Genomic DNA, 15,667 nt, shown 5'->3' with positions numbered 1-15,667 from the left:
TAATCTAAGGCGCACACATCATGCAATAATCACGCCGTCTAATCAGCATCTTGATATGCCACACTTCTGATACATACAGATAGAAATAGGCCTTTTGTGTACAAGGAAAAAGTCTTGAAAAATAGGGGCAAAAACAAAAGTGTTGCGTTTATAGGCCGCCTTCTGTTATGTGTATTTTAAAAGTTTTGCCCTGGGTGAGACGGCATAAATTCATGCTTTCTGCATTTTTGACTCGATGACAATAATAAAACCATTATTGGCGTGTATCTGATCGTCATGTGTCTGTAAACACGTCATTTCCACTGTACATATTAATGACAATCGTATCCTCATTGTAGTTCCTGAATAAGGCTTTATGATGTGTATTGGCTAACACGTATTATCCCTGGCATCCGTGAGTTAATGACTCTTTATCTTATCTCTTTATCTTAAGACCTCATCACTTGCACTCATATCATAACCAACTAAACCTTGCTGGAGCGCGAATGATCCCCCTCCCTACTTCTATAGAAGCACGCATGCACACACAATTGACCGATCTGAGCCTGGTCACGGTTTCGTCGTTAGGATCGATTGTTTTGAAGAAAACAGGAAGTAAAGCACTTTTTAGCACTGGAACGCATCGTAAAGGTGCAGTGTGTAATTTTTAGAAGGATCTCTTGACAGAAATGCAAAATAATATACAAAACTATATTATCATTGGTGCATAAAGACCTTATAATGAACCAGTATGTGTTTATTACCTTAGAATGAGACCTTTTTATCTACATACACTGAGGGTCCCCTTACATGGAAGTCGCCATTTTGTGCATTTTTCTACAGAAGCCTTTAACGGACAATTTTTTTACCAAGTTGTCTCAGAAGATGACATGTTTGTCTGGTGGCGGCTTCTGTAGCTTCTCTATGTGTTTCAAAAGCGAGGGGTGAGCAGTGGACCAAGCCATTGGTTGCAATTTTGCATACTCACCACTAGATGACGCTAAAATCTATACACTGCACCTTTAATGTTAAGTTTGTGTTTTTTTATTCCAAGTCACTAATGAGATGGTGCGCAGTGCCTTCTCACATGCCTATCATTTTGCTTAGTATCTGTCACGCAGATGACGTCCCAGCTAACAATTTTTGGTTCCCAAAACGTATTCCTAACGTTAGTTTTTGGTTCTAAAAACATTCCCCAAACATTTTTTTGGTTCCCATAACGTTATTTTTAAATAAGGTTTGGTTTTGGTTAGCTAGGAAAGTTTTTAAGGTTAGTTTAACGTTCCCCTAACGTTATTCTAACGTTATGAGAATGTTATTTTTAGGCTATTTTAACGTTTTTCTCACGTTATTCTACTTTTAGGTTAGTTTAACGTTTTTCTAACGTTATTCTATTTTTAGGTTAGTTTAACGTTTTCTAAAGTTACATTTACGTTAGAATAACGTTAGGGGAAGTTATTTTTAGGTTAGTTTAACGTTAAAGGAATAGTCTACTCATTTTCAATATTAAAATATGTTATTACCTTAACTAAGAAGAGTTGATACATCCCTCTATCATCTGTGTGCGTGCACGTAAGGGCTGGAGCGCGCTGCGACACTTCGATAGCATTTAGCTTAGCCCCATTCATTCAATGGTATCAAACAGAGATAAAGTTAGAAGTGACCAAACACATCAACGTTTTTACAAGTAGTTATACGAGCAAGTTTGGTGGCACAAAATAAAACGTAGCGCGTTTCAAAGCGGATTAAAAAGAGGAACTATATTGTATGGCGTAATAGCACTTATGGGAGTACTTCGACTCGGCGCAGTAACACTCTCCCTCTCCCATTATGAGAGGGAGAAGGGGAGTGGACTTTTCAGGAGAGTCGAAGTACTCCCAAAAGTGCTGTTTCACCATAAAATATAGTTCCTCTTTTAAATCCACTTAGAAAAGCGCTACGTTTTATTTTGTACCACTAAACTTGCTCGTATAACTACTCGTCTTAAATAGGAAAAACGTTGATGTGTTTGGTCACTTCTAACTTTATCTCTGTTTGATACCATTGAATGAATGGGGCTAAGCTAAATGCTATTGAAGTGTCGCAGCGCACTCCAGCGCTTACGTGCAGGCACTAAGATGATAGAGGGATGTATCAACAATTCTTAGTTAAGGTAATAACATAGTTTAATATTGAAAATGAGTAGACTATTCCTTTAAGGGAACGGCAAACCTAAAAAACATTCCCCTAACATTATTCTAACGTTAGAATAACGCTAGAAAAACGTTAAACTAACCTGAAAATAACGTTTTATTTCTGTAAAAACTTTCCTGGCTAACCAAAGACAAACCTTAAAAAATAACGTTATGAGAACCAAAAACTAACGTTCTGTGTTTGCTGGGGTCTCTCTTTTAGAATCACACACAGGATCACACTGATAGTGCGCCGCGCTCAAGCCCACCTCTGCAAGCCGGTCTGGGCGCGATTGCCCAAACTGCACCCGGGCACAGTATACTGCCCTACAAAAACTAAGTGAAGTAAGTACGCAAACACCGAAACTGAGAAAAATGCCCTTAAAGTTTTTTACACCAGCCAGTCAAACGTGTTACTGCAATTTTGGCACACACGTTTTTCTCTGAAATGGGACAAAATTGAACCAGGAGACTTTGTCACAAGACACAACAGATCTCACAAAGCCCATTTAAACTCTTAAATGAGTATTCCACTTTAAAGATGGGGTCCATTGACTTTTCATAGTAGGAAAAAAAATACTATGGTAAGTCAATCGGCCACATCTATAAAGTGGACTACTCCTTTAACTCAATTTTGACCAAATGCGTAGTTACCACGGTTTGGCTTTGTAGGACAGCGTAGAGCGATTACACTAGTCAAACAAACCAGTTTGGTTAGGATAATGTAAGCGTGCCCTAAATAAAGACCAGTTATGTACTGTTCAGATGTATTCAGTTTTCCAAAACATGATAGTTTCCATTAAGAAGTTGCAAAATATTGAGAAACTCTATGAAAAACGTGTTTTGTGTGACTCTTAATCAATCAATGCATCCTAAACACGCAAACTATCCTAAACCTTTAAAGGAAAAAAACTTTCCAAATGCTTGCATAACTAGGTGCATTAAGATGAAATGTTACCGCATTTTTACTGTAGATCTTGACTTAATGACATATTTGTTGTAGTCTGATCCTAAAAAATGTATATTTCCGTTTTGACAGCGAAATGTTTCACAGCTCAAACTATTTTAAACACCTGAATGGCGTCAAAATACTTGTCTGTCATGTGAGACAGTTCATGGATAAGCAAATTGGCAGGTTCTCATCTATTAAGATCAGATCAGGTGAACATGATGTTGCAAGTCTGAACTTTATTCACCCTAAAAGTTTTGCAGTTGATTGAATCGAGTTGGCATTTCATTTTTTAGACACAGCCTGAATATCCTGTTCATGAAATCGTTTTTTTCCAAGTAAATCAGAGATAAGAAATATCTATCATCGTCAACATCACTTTCACACTGACATCAATACAAATTATAGAAATAACTTAAATAGCTTTGACGAAACATTGGTGCTCTGAGTACAATCTTTCTTAAAAAAAAAAAAAAAAACATTTCTTGACATTTAAAAACAACATCACAAAAAAAATCACACACAAGAATTAAGTAAATCTGCAGAAGTGGGTTAGGCACGAGTCTTTGGTCTATTATCGATCTTCAGTTCATACCCCTGGGGCCGGTATCGATTATACCAATTTCAAAAAACAATATAAACCCTTTCATTTTTAAGAGGATGACACACGTTTGAGGAACATAAGTTATGGTGTATAAACCACAGCTATTTGTCTTCTTCAAGACTGGTCTTGCAAAGATCTGTGACTGGTATGCGACGGTTAAACTACTGTTAAGCAGCCACTTCTGTAAGTAGCAAATTTGCAGATTCACGGATATTGTGGTACTCGAAAGCAAACCCCTCAAAAGGCGTATCTAAAACAATCTCCACGGCTCTGGTCCAAGAGGTCTGTGCTGACTTCTTCAGAAGTGTCACATAAATCATTTAAAACATATTTCCATATTCTCCATCATTTAAAACAGTTTGTCCTGACAATAAGTCAGGTCGGTTCTGCGCGGCCTATTCCCAAATCGCTCTATGTCAGTTATGAGGGAAAGTACGGTAAAGCCTTTTCCTGGATCGAGCTGTTGACATCCTTGTAGGTTTTTCAAACGTGGTTAAATGGAAATGAGATGGAAATCTGAAACGGCATACTGAAAATGACACAAAAGCAACAGATGAGAGAATTAGGCAGAGTGCGTCAGAATTGTAAAGGTTTAAACCATTACAGGCGTTTATATTAAGCCTCTCGTCACAGGGCCGTGTGTTTTATGTTGGCTCGGGTATCCGTAAGTATCTCGGATACTTTCATCCTTCCGAATGTCCCTCATCATTCTTAAGTTTTTTCAGTCCTCTGTTGCGATGTCTTTGAATGGCTCTCCAGATGCGGCACAGCACACCACCCCTGTTGTGCAGATATAGACACAAAATTATAACATGTTAGACACTGATTGTGAATAAGTATGCAGTGTCAGGGTACACTAGTCGTTTTAGGCATCGAAGCCACAAAACTAATTTCACAGCATCACATAAAATATTAAAGGAAAACACCACAATTTTTCAATATTTTAATATGAATACATATCTACTACTCATGTAACAGTCTTTAAATAGGGAAAACATGGAAGTGTTTGGTGGCTTCTAAATACATCCCTGTTTGGAGCCATAGGAATGAATGGGGCTAGGCTAAATGCAAACATATTCACGAGGCACTGTACAAAGATTAAAAGTGCACGCATTGAAAAAAGATAGGTATGAATTAATTTGTTTAGTTGAGGTAAAAACATAAAATGGTGTTTTCCTTTGAAAGTGGTATCGGAAACTTATGTAAATATGCTTTTGTGTCTTTTATCCTAAGTTTTTATAGTATGCATGTTTCCTGGGGATCAAACCTTTGAGCTGCTAAACAGGGGAAGTTTTGGGGTGGATGGGGGAGGTAATCAAAACTTGCAATTACAATCTGCCCAATATTAACTGTATACATTGACTTAAAGGGGACATATCCTGTAAATCTGACTTTTTCCATGTTTAAATGCTATAATTGGGTCCCCAGTGCGTCTATCAACCTAGTAGAAAATGTGAAAAAGATCAACCCAGTAACTTAGTTTTGGTAAAGCGTCCTCTGCAAGCATGTGAAAAAATAGGTCATTGAAATTTTGCTCCCCTTGTAATGTCAGAAGGGGAAAATACTTATTTGCATTTTAAAGGACACACCCAAAAATGGCAAATATTTGCTCACACCTACAAAGTGGCAATTTTAACATACTATACCTTATCGGTAGCACTTTATTTTACAGTACGTGTACTTACCTTGTACATTTATGGTAAATAAGTTGTACTTACCGACAAATGTGTGGTACTTACTTTTAGGTATCTACATGGTAATTAATTGGTATCATTACTGTACTTACCAGTGGTGCATACTTGGTAGTTATTATGTAAATCTAGATAAGTACTGGGTAAAAACAGATACATACTTATAGTGTAGGTATACTGTAACTAACGGGAACATTACTGTACTTACAAATAAATGTACAATATAAGTATTTAGTATTTACAGGCAAGTTAGGGTAAATGACAGATATTTATAGTGTACATATATGATAACTAATATCAAACACTTCTGTACTTAAAAATTGTATATACACAATAAGTGTGTAGTAGTGAATGTACCCAGTAGTTAATGCATATGATAGTCAATAGTTGGGTTTGCCTCACAGTGACATGTATATGATGCTATATCTAAGGTGGTAGGTCCTATGTAATAACTGTGTAAAAAGCAACACTTTATTTTACAGTCCTGTATCCATGCAGGTACCATGGATGTACTAGTGAATGTACCCAGTAGTTAATGCGTATTATAGTCAATGGTTGGGTTTGCCTCACAGTGACATGTATATGATGCTATATCTTAGGTGGTAGGTCCTATGTAATAACTGTGTAAAAAGCAACACTTTATTTTACAGTCCTGTATCCATGCAGGTACCATGGATGTACTAGTGAATGTACCCAGTAGTTAATGCGTATTATAGTCAATGGTTGGGTTTGCCTCACAGTGACATGTATATGATGCTATATCTTAGGTGGTAGGTCCTATGTAATAACTGTGTAAAAAGCAACACTTTATTTTACAGTCCTGTATCCATGCAGGTACCATGGATGTACTAGTGAATGTACCCAGTAGTTAATGCGTATTATAGTCAATAGTTGGGTTTGCCTCACAGTGACATGTATATGATGCTATATCTAAGGTGGTAGGTCCTATGTAATAACTGTGTAAAAAGCAACACTTTATTTTACAGTCCTGTATCCATGCAGGTACCATGGATGTACTAGTGAATGTACCCAGTAGTTAATGTGTATTATAGTCAATAGTTGGGTTTGCCTCACAGTGACATGTATATGATGCTATATCTAAGGTGGTAGGTCCTATGTAATAACTGTGTAAAAAGCAACACTTTATTTTACAGTCCTGTATCCATGCAGGTACCATGGATGTACTAGTGAATGTACCCAGTAGTTAATGCGTATTATAGTCAATAGTTGGGTTTGCCTCACAGTGACATGTATATGATGCTATATCTAAGGTGGTAGGCCCTATGTAATAACTGTTTAAAAAGCAACACTTTATTTTACAGTCCTGTTTCCATGCAGGTACCATGGATGTACTAGTGAATGTACCCAGTAGTTAATGCGTATTATAGTCAATGGTTGGGTTTGCCTCACAGTGACATGTATATGATGCTATATCTTAGGTGGTAGGTCCTATGTAATAACTGTTTAAAAAGAAACACTTTATTTTACAGTCCTGTATCCATGCAGGTACCATGGATGTACTAGTGAATGTACCCAGTAGTTAATGCGTATTATAGTCAATAGTTGGGTTTGCCTCACAGTGACATGTATATGATGCTATATCTTAGGTGGTAGGTCCTATGTAATAACTGTGTAAAAAGCAACACTTTATTTTACAGTCCTGTTTCCATGAAGTAACCATGGACATACTACTGAATGTAACCAGTAGTTAATGCATACAGTTATTTAATGGTTGGTTAAAAGGACAAATATATTGAGTACCAAAATGGCATATCAGTAATGTTTGTTCTTAGTTATAATATACGTATGGTATAAGTATGGTATAAGTATAACTTACCACACACTTATTTGTAAGTACAGTAGTGTTTCTTGTTAGTTACAGTATACATACACCATATGTGCCGGTCATTAGCTTACACTGGCCTACAGGTACCACACACTTATCATGTATATACAATTTGTAAGTACAGTAGTGTTTCTGGTTAGTTACAGTATACATACACTATGTATGTATCTGTTATTACCCAGTACTTATCTAAAGTTACATAATAACTACCAAGTATGTACCACGAGTAATTACAGTAATGATACCAATGAATTACCATGTAGATACCTAAAAGTAAGTTCCACACATTTGCGGGTAAGTACAACTTATTTACCATATATGTACAATGTAAATACACGTACTGTAAAATAAAGTGCTACCACTATCTATATGATATTTTGAGTTAAAACTCCACATATGTATTGTGGAGACACCAAATTTTTTTTTTACATCTTTGAAAAGTCTTTGAAAATAAAAACATATTTAGTCAACACTTAAACCCCCCCCCCATGTTAAAAAATATAAACCCTTGCTGTTCACAATGCTCTACCAGCTGAGCTAAAGGAAAAAAAGTTGATAAAAAAAGATCACTTATAATTACATCATAAAGTGTTAATAAATAATCTTAAAATAATTAAATCGAAACAGAAAAATTGAAAACGCTTCCTAAAAAATATATGATATATATTTTTTAATCTGCATGTCATGTGACCATAACACAACACTACATTAGCCTATATCAGAAAACTGATAACTCATGCAACATGAACAGATCTAAATTACTACTGATAAAAATGGATAAAACATAAATGTTTTTTTTTATAAAATATTTCAGGGGGTACTTCAAGTAAATAATAATTTAGGTCAAGGGGATTCGGCTAACAAAACATTTTTTTCTAATAAAGCCATAGGTCAATATTAGTGGATGTGTGAAGTGTCCCCTATAGATAACATAAACTTAGTTATGGTTTTCAAATATGAGCTCACGATGTGGCTTAAAGGCAAAGTTCACCCCAAAATTCAAATGATTTAATTATTTATAACCTGTATGAGTGTTTTTATTTTGATGAAAGAAGATATTTTGATAAATGGTACGCATACAGCTGCCATTGGCTTCCTTAGTAGGAAAACAAATATTATGAAAGTATTGTTGTGATAAATGATAAAGAGGATATTTTAGTTAATGGCGGTAAGCACACAGTTGAAGGTACCCATTGAATTCCACAGAAATAGTTTTTCCTACTATGGAAGTCAGTCAGCTATGTGCATCATTTATCAAAATATCTACTTTTGTGTTAATCAGAAAAAATTAATTCATACAGGTTTAAAACAACATGAGGATGAGAATTTTTGATTACAGAATTTTTATTTTTAAGTGAATTATCGCTTTGAAGGGACACTCCAGTTTTTTTTTGAAAATATGCTCATTTCTCAGCTCCCCTAGAGCTAAACTTTTGATTTTTACCGTTTTTGAATCCATTTAGCCGATCTCCTGGACTGGCGGTACCACTTTTAGCATAGCTTAGCACAATCCATTGAATCTGATTAGACCATTAGCATCGCACTAAAAAATAACCAAAAAGTTTCTATATTTTTCCTATTTAAAACTTGACTCCTCTGTAGTTACACTGTAGTTACAAAAGTGGAGTGTCCCTTTAAGTATGGGAAATGACTTTATACACCGCAACAAATATTAACGACTGAATATGATTTAAATACGCAATACCCAGATAAGAAATAAATAGTAGATTTATTGTAATAATTTATCATAATTGATCCTCTATTATTACTATTAAGTCTTTTCAATATACACAATTCACAAACTTGATTCTTTCACAGTTAATGGCAAAACTTGTCCTCCTGCTTTACAGAGGTTACAAATGTGTAAAAAAAAACTGAAAGGAATGCCAATTGGTATCATGTGACTATGAATCCGTCATGTGACCGTCAAAGTGTCAAAATACTTTCGGTCAAAATTATTAATATCTTTTGGCTTCTGCATGAAAACTGCTTAAAGGCATGCATGGCTCTTTAAAAAAGCTGCATGGTTTTAAATTATGCAATCGTGTAAAACCCCCCTTTTTTATATATATTTTCCATTCCTAAAAAATATTTTCTGATATTTGTAAGATTTTCATACAGTGTGATAAGGAAGTTTTGCAAAGGTTTACTAAACGCGAAAAAAGAGGATACTGTTAAAGATCTCATTAAACCCTCACCTGAGCCTGAGGCAGCGAAGGTCTTCCTTGGTAATATCACAAAGAACGTCGTTAAGTGTGTAGTCTTCCAAAACAAACTAACAGGGATAAAAACCACGAAAACTTGGCATGAATCTCCAGTTTTTATTATACAAAGAAATTAGTTAATTTGCATGATGTGAGAATGACATGTTGTGAAAAGATGATGTGTTTCACCTTGTCTACAGTCTCTGAGTCAGCACCCTGTTCCTTTAGCCAATCGGTGAGCTGCTTGTCAGGCTCAGGTTGTGTGACAATCTGAAATATGGAAGGAGCGGTCGTCTCTGGCACGAGAACTGGATGTTCAAATGACAAGATAAACATTGGGTTAAAACTCATTTTTCACAACCGTTGGAGCTGTCTACCTACACAGCAGCATTATAAAAGCATGTGGCGACGCAAAGGCTGTTCCCAAGGTCCAGCTTGTTTTAACAAAATTCTGAAGCAGCATCACATGTTTCCGTCATAGAGTAAACACGGTGTAGCAAAATTGTATAATTAAATATATCTAATTGAAACTGGAAGAACTCAGATGCAAAAGCTGCATAACACCACCTCCATTAAAATATGTATAATGATATTGCGCAAATGCACTTGGCACATATTATACGTTCATCAAATACCTTCGCTTCAACTCTGCTTAATCCCGGCCCCTAGAATACTTAGAAATATTGCTTTTTTTGGCAGAACCCATTAAACCACTTTGATCACATTCAACTTGGGTCCTATGAGAGTACTTTTACCTGAATACAACCACATGTATCACAGCGCATGTGTGCTTCAGCTCCTTCATTTTTACATTATTTTCAATGTTTCTGGTCGCATATTTGGTGATTTTGCTATGTCTTGTCCAAAGAAGTGGAGATTTTAAACAAAAAAGCTTGCATGCACTTAGAGGGTTTTGCAGCAAAATTTGTTAAAGGAATAGTCTACTCATTTTCAATATTAAAATATGTTATTACCTTAACTAAGAAGAGTTGATACATCCCTCTATCATCTTAGTGCGTGCACGTAAGCGCTGGGGCGCACTGCGACACTTCGATAGCATTTAGCTTAGCCCCATTCATTCAATGGTACCACTCAGAGATAAAGTTAGAAGTGACCAAACACATCAACGTTTTTCCTATTTAAGACGAGTAGTTATACGAGCAAGTTTGGTGGTACAAAATAAAACGTAGCGCTTTTCTAAGCGGATTTAAAAGAGGAACTATATTGTATGGCGGAACAGCACTTTTGGGAGTACTTCGACTCGGCGCAGTAACACCCTCCCTCTCCCATTATGAGAGGGAGAAGATGAGTGGATTTTTCAGGCGAGTTGAAGTACTCCCAAAAGTGCTGTTCCGCCATACAATATAGTTCCTCTTTTAAATCCGCTTAGAAAAGCGCTACGTTTTATTTTGTACCACCAAACTTGCTCGTATAACTACTCGTCTCGCAGTGCGCCCCAGCGCTTACGTGCACGCACTAAGATGATAGAGGGATGTATCAACTCTTCTTAGTTAAGGTAATAACATATTTTAATATTGAAAATGAGTAGACTATTCCTTTAAGCACCAATGAAATGACTAAAATGAAAATGACAAGAAAATAAGACATTTCAGTTACTGACTAATAACCTTTTAATTGCCATTAAAGTGAAATTACTGAATCTAAACATAAGAGTTTGATTAAAAACAAAATGCTCACTGGGTTTTGCATTTGAACTCCTCACTTAATACAAGTCAGCTCACTTAGTTTTTTAAATATAGCATGTATTTGAGTGTTCTTTTTTCATTTAATACAACTGACCTGTGGGCTGATGTCTGATCCTGGTAAGCTCGATGTCATGCGCCCGCTGTTGGAGAGTTTGTCTCAGAACCTGCTGATACTCTCTCTCTTTCTGGATCAGTTCTTCAAGCAGCCTGCAGGGGGCAACATAACACTGTAAAGGGGGTCGCACACTGGACGCGCAGCTCAGCGTCGAGTCTAGGACAATTCGGAGGAATCGTACACCGAAAGTGCACATTAAACAGCGTGAGCTTTGTCAGATAGCGTCTATTTATCGTTAATGATTTGGGACAAATATGATGTTATTTTATACTAAACTTTGTGATTTTAGAAACTTCCTGAGTCGTAGCTGGGTAGCACCTCTCCGCGCCGGTGTGCGTATAGGCATAAAAACAAGATTTTTTTAGAATGGTGCTGTGCTGACATGCACGTCTCCCTTAAAGGTTTTGTGTGTAGATTTTTAGCGGCGTCTAGTGGTGTGATTGGGAATTGCAATGAACGGCTCAGTCCACAGCTCACCCTTCCCTTTCTAAACGCATAGGGAAGCTACCATAGCTGCCACAGGACAAACACGTCATCGTCTGAGACAATGTAGTGACAAAAAGCACTCAATAAAACAGTTTGTCCATTTAGGGTTACTGTAGAAACATGACGTGACTTCCATGTAATGCGACCTGCGGTGTATTTAGATAAAAACAGCTCAATACAATTGATTATGTAAGGTCTTTATACACCACTGACAATATAGTTATGTATATTATATTGCATTTCTGTCAAAAGATCCTTCTGAAAGTTACACAATGCACCTTTAAAATGATTTAAAGCATCATCAATAATAACCCCTACTAAATAAGGACATGCACAAAGAAATCTATTCAAGTTCAAAATAAATACAACCTGCCTAAAAAAAATTTCTTGGTGGAAAATGTACCATTAAATACATACAATTGAATCTGGTACATTTACACTCACAGTTATTTATTTTGCAGAGCAAAAGCACTTATTCAAAGTGACTTGCAGTGCATTAAAGGGTATACACTGATTTTATCAGTATGTGGGTTCCTGGGTTCGATCCTATGAATTTTTGCGTTGCGAACGCAATGCTCTAACAGCAGCATCACGTACATTTTTCCACATATCACACCATCAAAACAAAAATAAACGTGTGGTTACATCTTTTGTTTTATCCTTACATCTTGTTGAAACATCATTGTAGACTCAAAGAGCTACCTCTTTGTGCACTTATCTAAATATTCATGCAGCCAAACATGTGGCAGCAAAGCACTTCACAGAAATAAAAACATCAGGGACAGGAACTGTTGTGAACTCTGTGGTTTTTACTTGTTTTGATTTGTTGGTGCCAGACGGACTGGTAAAATAAAGTAAATATACACTATCAGAAAAAAATGGTACAAAAGTTGTCACTGGGGCGGCACCCAGTACTTTGTACCTTAAAAGTGGATATGGGTACCTCAAAAGTATACCCAAATGCAGTGACGCAGATGATCAGGGTTCCCACACCTTAGTTAACTTCAAATTTAAGGACCTTTCAAGGACTTTCCAGGTCCAATACCCTCAAATTCAAGGACTAAATGTGGGGACACATTTCAGGTGACAACAAGGTTACATCGTGTTACCTTTAAAGATACATTGTTACAGTTTCTTTTTTGAGGGAACTCGCGCTGTGTCACTGCGGTGACACTTTGGGGACGCCTCCAAGGGTAAGTGCGTCAATGTGTATATCAAATTTAACCAATGGTGAGGCTTAACGACAAGACAGGGTGACGCGGGAGCCTGGAACTATATCGCTATCTGAAATATTGCCAAAGACGGTGTTACAGGGACGCAGGAAGTATGGCAAGCGAGACGCAGCGTCTCGTTCCCTTCTCAGGGAACAACAGTTACATACGTAACCCGAGACGTTTTCATGTGTCAAACACAACTATACAAAAAAAACATTTTGGTATGAATAAACATTCGCATACCGAAGATATAAGCATTTAAAGAGAACAGTTCAGCACGTGTGCTTAAAAAGTCTAGAATTTTTATGATATTATCCTATACTACACAGGTATTTTTTTTCCAGAAAACTTTCAATGACCTGTATCTATGTATGTATATTTTCAAAAACTTCCCAGGGCCTTGAATTTTTCCACCCAGATTCACAAACTTTCAAGGATTTCAAAGACCCATGGGAACACTGATGATGTACAACGCGGCTGACGTGTTATCTGGTGGCCCCAGCTGTTTTTTTTTTGTTGTTGTTGCTTTTTGTGCTCCCGGGCATTGTTTACAGTCTGAGGGAATGACATAATTTTCATTTTTGGGTAAACTATCCCTTTAATGTCATCCTATGTGTATATGACTTTACTCTTTTATATTTAGTGCTTTTTAGATTGCGTGTCATTGTTGACACATCTAGATAAAAAATGGCGGCACACCAGTTCCATGTCATAAGAGGATCCGCTGACCTTTAATATGGCATTAAAATGTCAATTTCCATTTTTTGGTGAATACTTCCTTTAATTGCTTAAAATGTAGAGTGTATAAGATCATAAGAATCATATGTACCTGCTCGTTTCTTGTTTGAGGCGTCCGAGCTGGGCTCCCATTGGGTGCTGTGGCCGCTGAACCTCTTGGGATACGACCGAGCTGAGGGTGCTGACCCCAGAGGTGAGTGCTTGATCTTCCTGCGTCGCACGTGCCACGTTAGCAAAATCACTGTCGTCTTCTACGTCGACTTCATCTGCGTCTTTATCTGCACCCTCGCTTTCGGACGCTGGACCAAAATGCGTCTGTAGCTCTAAAGCATAGGCAAGGAGAAACAAATTGGCTAGTTGCACATGGGTGCCATTTTGAATTTCCAGTGTAGCGGGTGTATGCATAAATACTTCCTGTTTAATTGTAAGTATGTCAAATACAGAGATGGATAAAAGATATCAATAGAAATTGACAAGCACAAACAAAAAAGGTAAACATCATTCCAGCAAAGTTAGGAAATAACCTGATGTTAAAACGAATGCAAGGCGAGATGAAGCGATATGAATTTGTGACGTGACGACAATCGTGACACAGTTTATTAGTTACGTTTATTTGTATAATGATGAATGTAATGTCACAGTCTATGTATTTTCCCATGTTTTTCTCTTTTATTGTTACGTGCATTGAAACCCGGGCTTTACCATCTCCTTGTAGCAAAACTTGTCTGCACTTAAACTCCCAGACGCTACAAGTGCCATCTTGCGATGTAGCCAACTGACATAAATTAATAGCTAATTAAAGTGTTTGTATTAATTAAACATTGCATTAAATATATTTATATTTTATATTAGAGCACACAAAAATTGTTGTTGTTTAACAAAGTCTAGATCCCTTTGTTTCTGTTTCCTTGTTGGCACAGACCTGGAATTAAGATCGTGACAGCAGCCTGCACAGCCCGTCTGATGATGTTGTCCATGGCAAACATCCAGTGTGGTTTAATGTGATGATTTCTCAACACTTTATTTACCTAAGATACAAACAGTGATGACAGATGAGAATTTTAATGTTGTCATCTAAAAACTAAACACAAGGGGGAGACAGAGAGCTGCAATATAATTATTAGATCCTTAGCACCACACCGTAAGAGGAACTGCGGTTTTCTAGCAATAGTATGAAAAATAAACACAGAGAAGTTAAACTGTTGACTCACAGAATCTTGAAAGCCAAACAAAACCAGCTGGATCTGATTGATGGAGGTGCTGTCGAAGTCCAGGTCCAGTTTGAGTTTTGAGATTGTGGTCGCCATGACGCGTCGCTCCGGGCATCGTATGAAGTCCCGCAGGATGCAGATAATCTGTTTGATGTGATCTACTGACAACTTCAGCTCTTCCTGGCCCTAAAATACAAACAAAAGCCTCCATGTTAAATTCACTTTACACTATATTGTGTTAACATTAACACCAAGTTTGTCACACACACCTGGATGTGGTTTTCCATTAGGTTGGATGTGACTTTATCTTGGTCCTCATTGAGGACTTTATAAAGAATGGCTCGTCTTTCACTGTCTTTCTTGAGGAGAAAGAGTCCAGAGTCGCTGTTTTCAGAAGAGGCCGGAGAACTGCGATCTTCTGTTGTAGGACTCTCATCTGGAACACTGAGACAACATAAACATCACAGACAGATTCAACATAAAGCTATGAATCTAAATGCAGTTTTGCCATTGAATTTATTGAATTAACTCTTTGTTAAGTTGCCAGCCAGTGCTATCATTGTGGATAATTTTCACAAACATTTGAGCATCTTTTGTCCTATACATAGAAAATTGACCCCTATGACTGGTTTTGTGCACATATGATTCACAATGACAAAAATATTTGTATTTACTTGCTTTTGGATGTGGAGATGCTATATTTATTCTGTACAACAGTGAAAGCATAAAGAGGCAGAAATCTCCATCAATGGC

The 15,667-nt window shown here is 37.0% G+C and overlaps 1 protein-coding gene across 4 annotated transcripts in view; it reads right to left on the bottom strand.

Moving 5' to 3' along the window:
- Positions 1–3,318: 3,318 nt before the first annotated feature.
- The window catches only part of map3k15 (mitogen-activated protein kinase kinase kinase 15), a 35,104-nt gene continuing 22,755 nt past the window's right edge, over positions 3,319–15,667 (bottom strand). For all 4 annotated transcript variants that reach the window (XM_065258371.2, XM_065258370.2, XM_065258372.2 and 1 more), the window contains 8 exons: positions 15,184–15,358; positions 14,915–15,100; positions 14,626–14,731; positions 13,795–14,026; positions 11,245–11,357; positions 9,634–9,752; positions 9,439–9,515; positions 3,319–4,483 (listed from right to left, as the gene is read on the bottom strand). In XM_065258371.2, the coding sequence (XP_065114443.1) occupies positions 4,387–4,483; positions 9,439–9,515; positions 9,634–9,752; positions 11,245–11,357; positions 13,795–14,026; positions 14,626–14,731; positions 14,915–15,100; positions 15,184–15,358 (1,105 nt within the window). In that variant the 3' untranslated portion in view covers positions 3,319–4,386. The remainder of the gene's footprint in view (positions 4,484–9,438; positions 9,516–9,633; positions 9,753–11,244; positions 11,358–13,794; positions 14,027–14,625; positions 14,732–14,914; positions 15,101–15,183; positions 15,359–15,667) is intronic.

This window comes from Paramisgurnus dabryanus, chromosome 22, assembly GCF_030506205.2.
Source record: "Paramisgurnus dabryanus chromosome 22, PD_genome_1.1, whole genome shotgun sequence".
Taxonomy (NCBI): domain Eukaryota; kingdom Metazoa; phylum Chordata; class Actinopteri; order Cypriniformes; family Cobitidae; genus Paramisgurnus; species Paramisgurnus dabryanus.
Note: the sequence above shows the minus strand (reverse complement) of the source record. Positions and strands in the feature narration are given on the sequence as shown.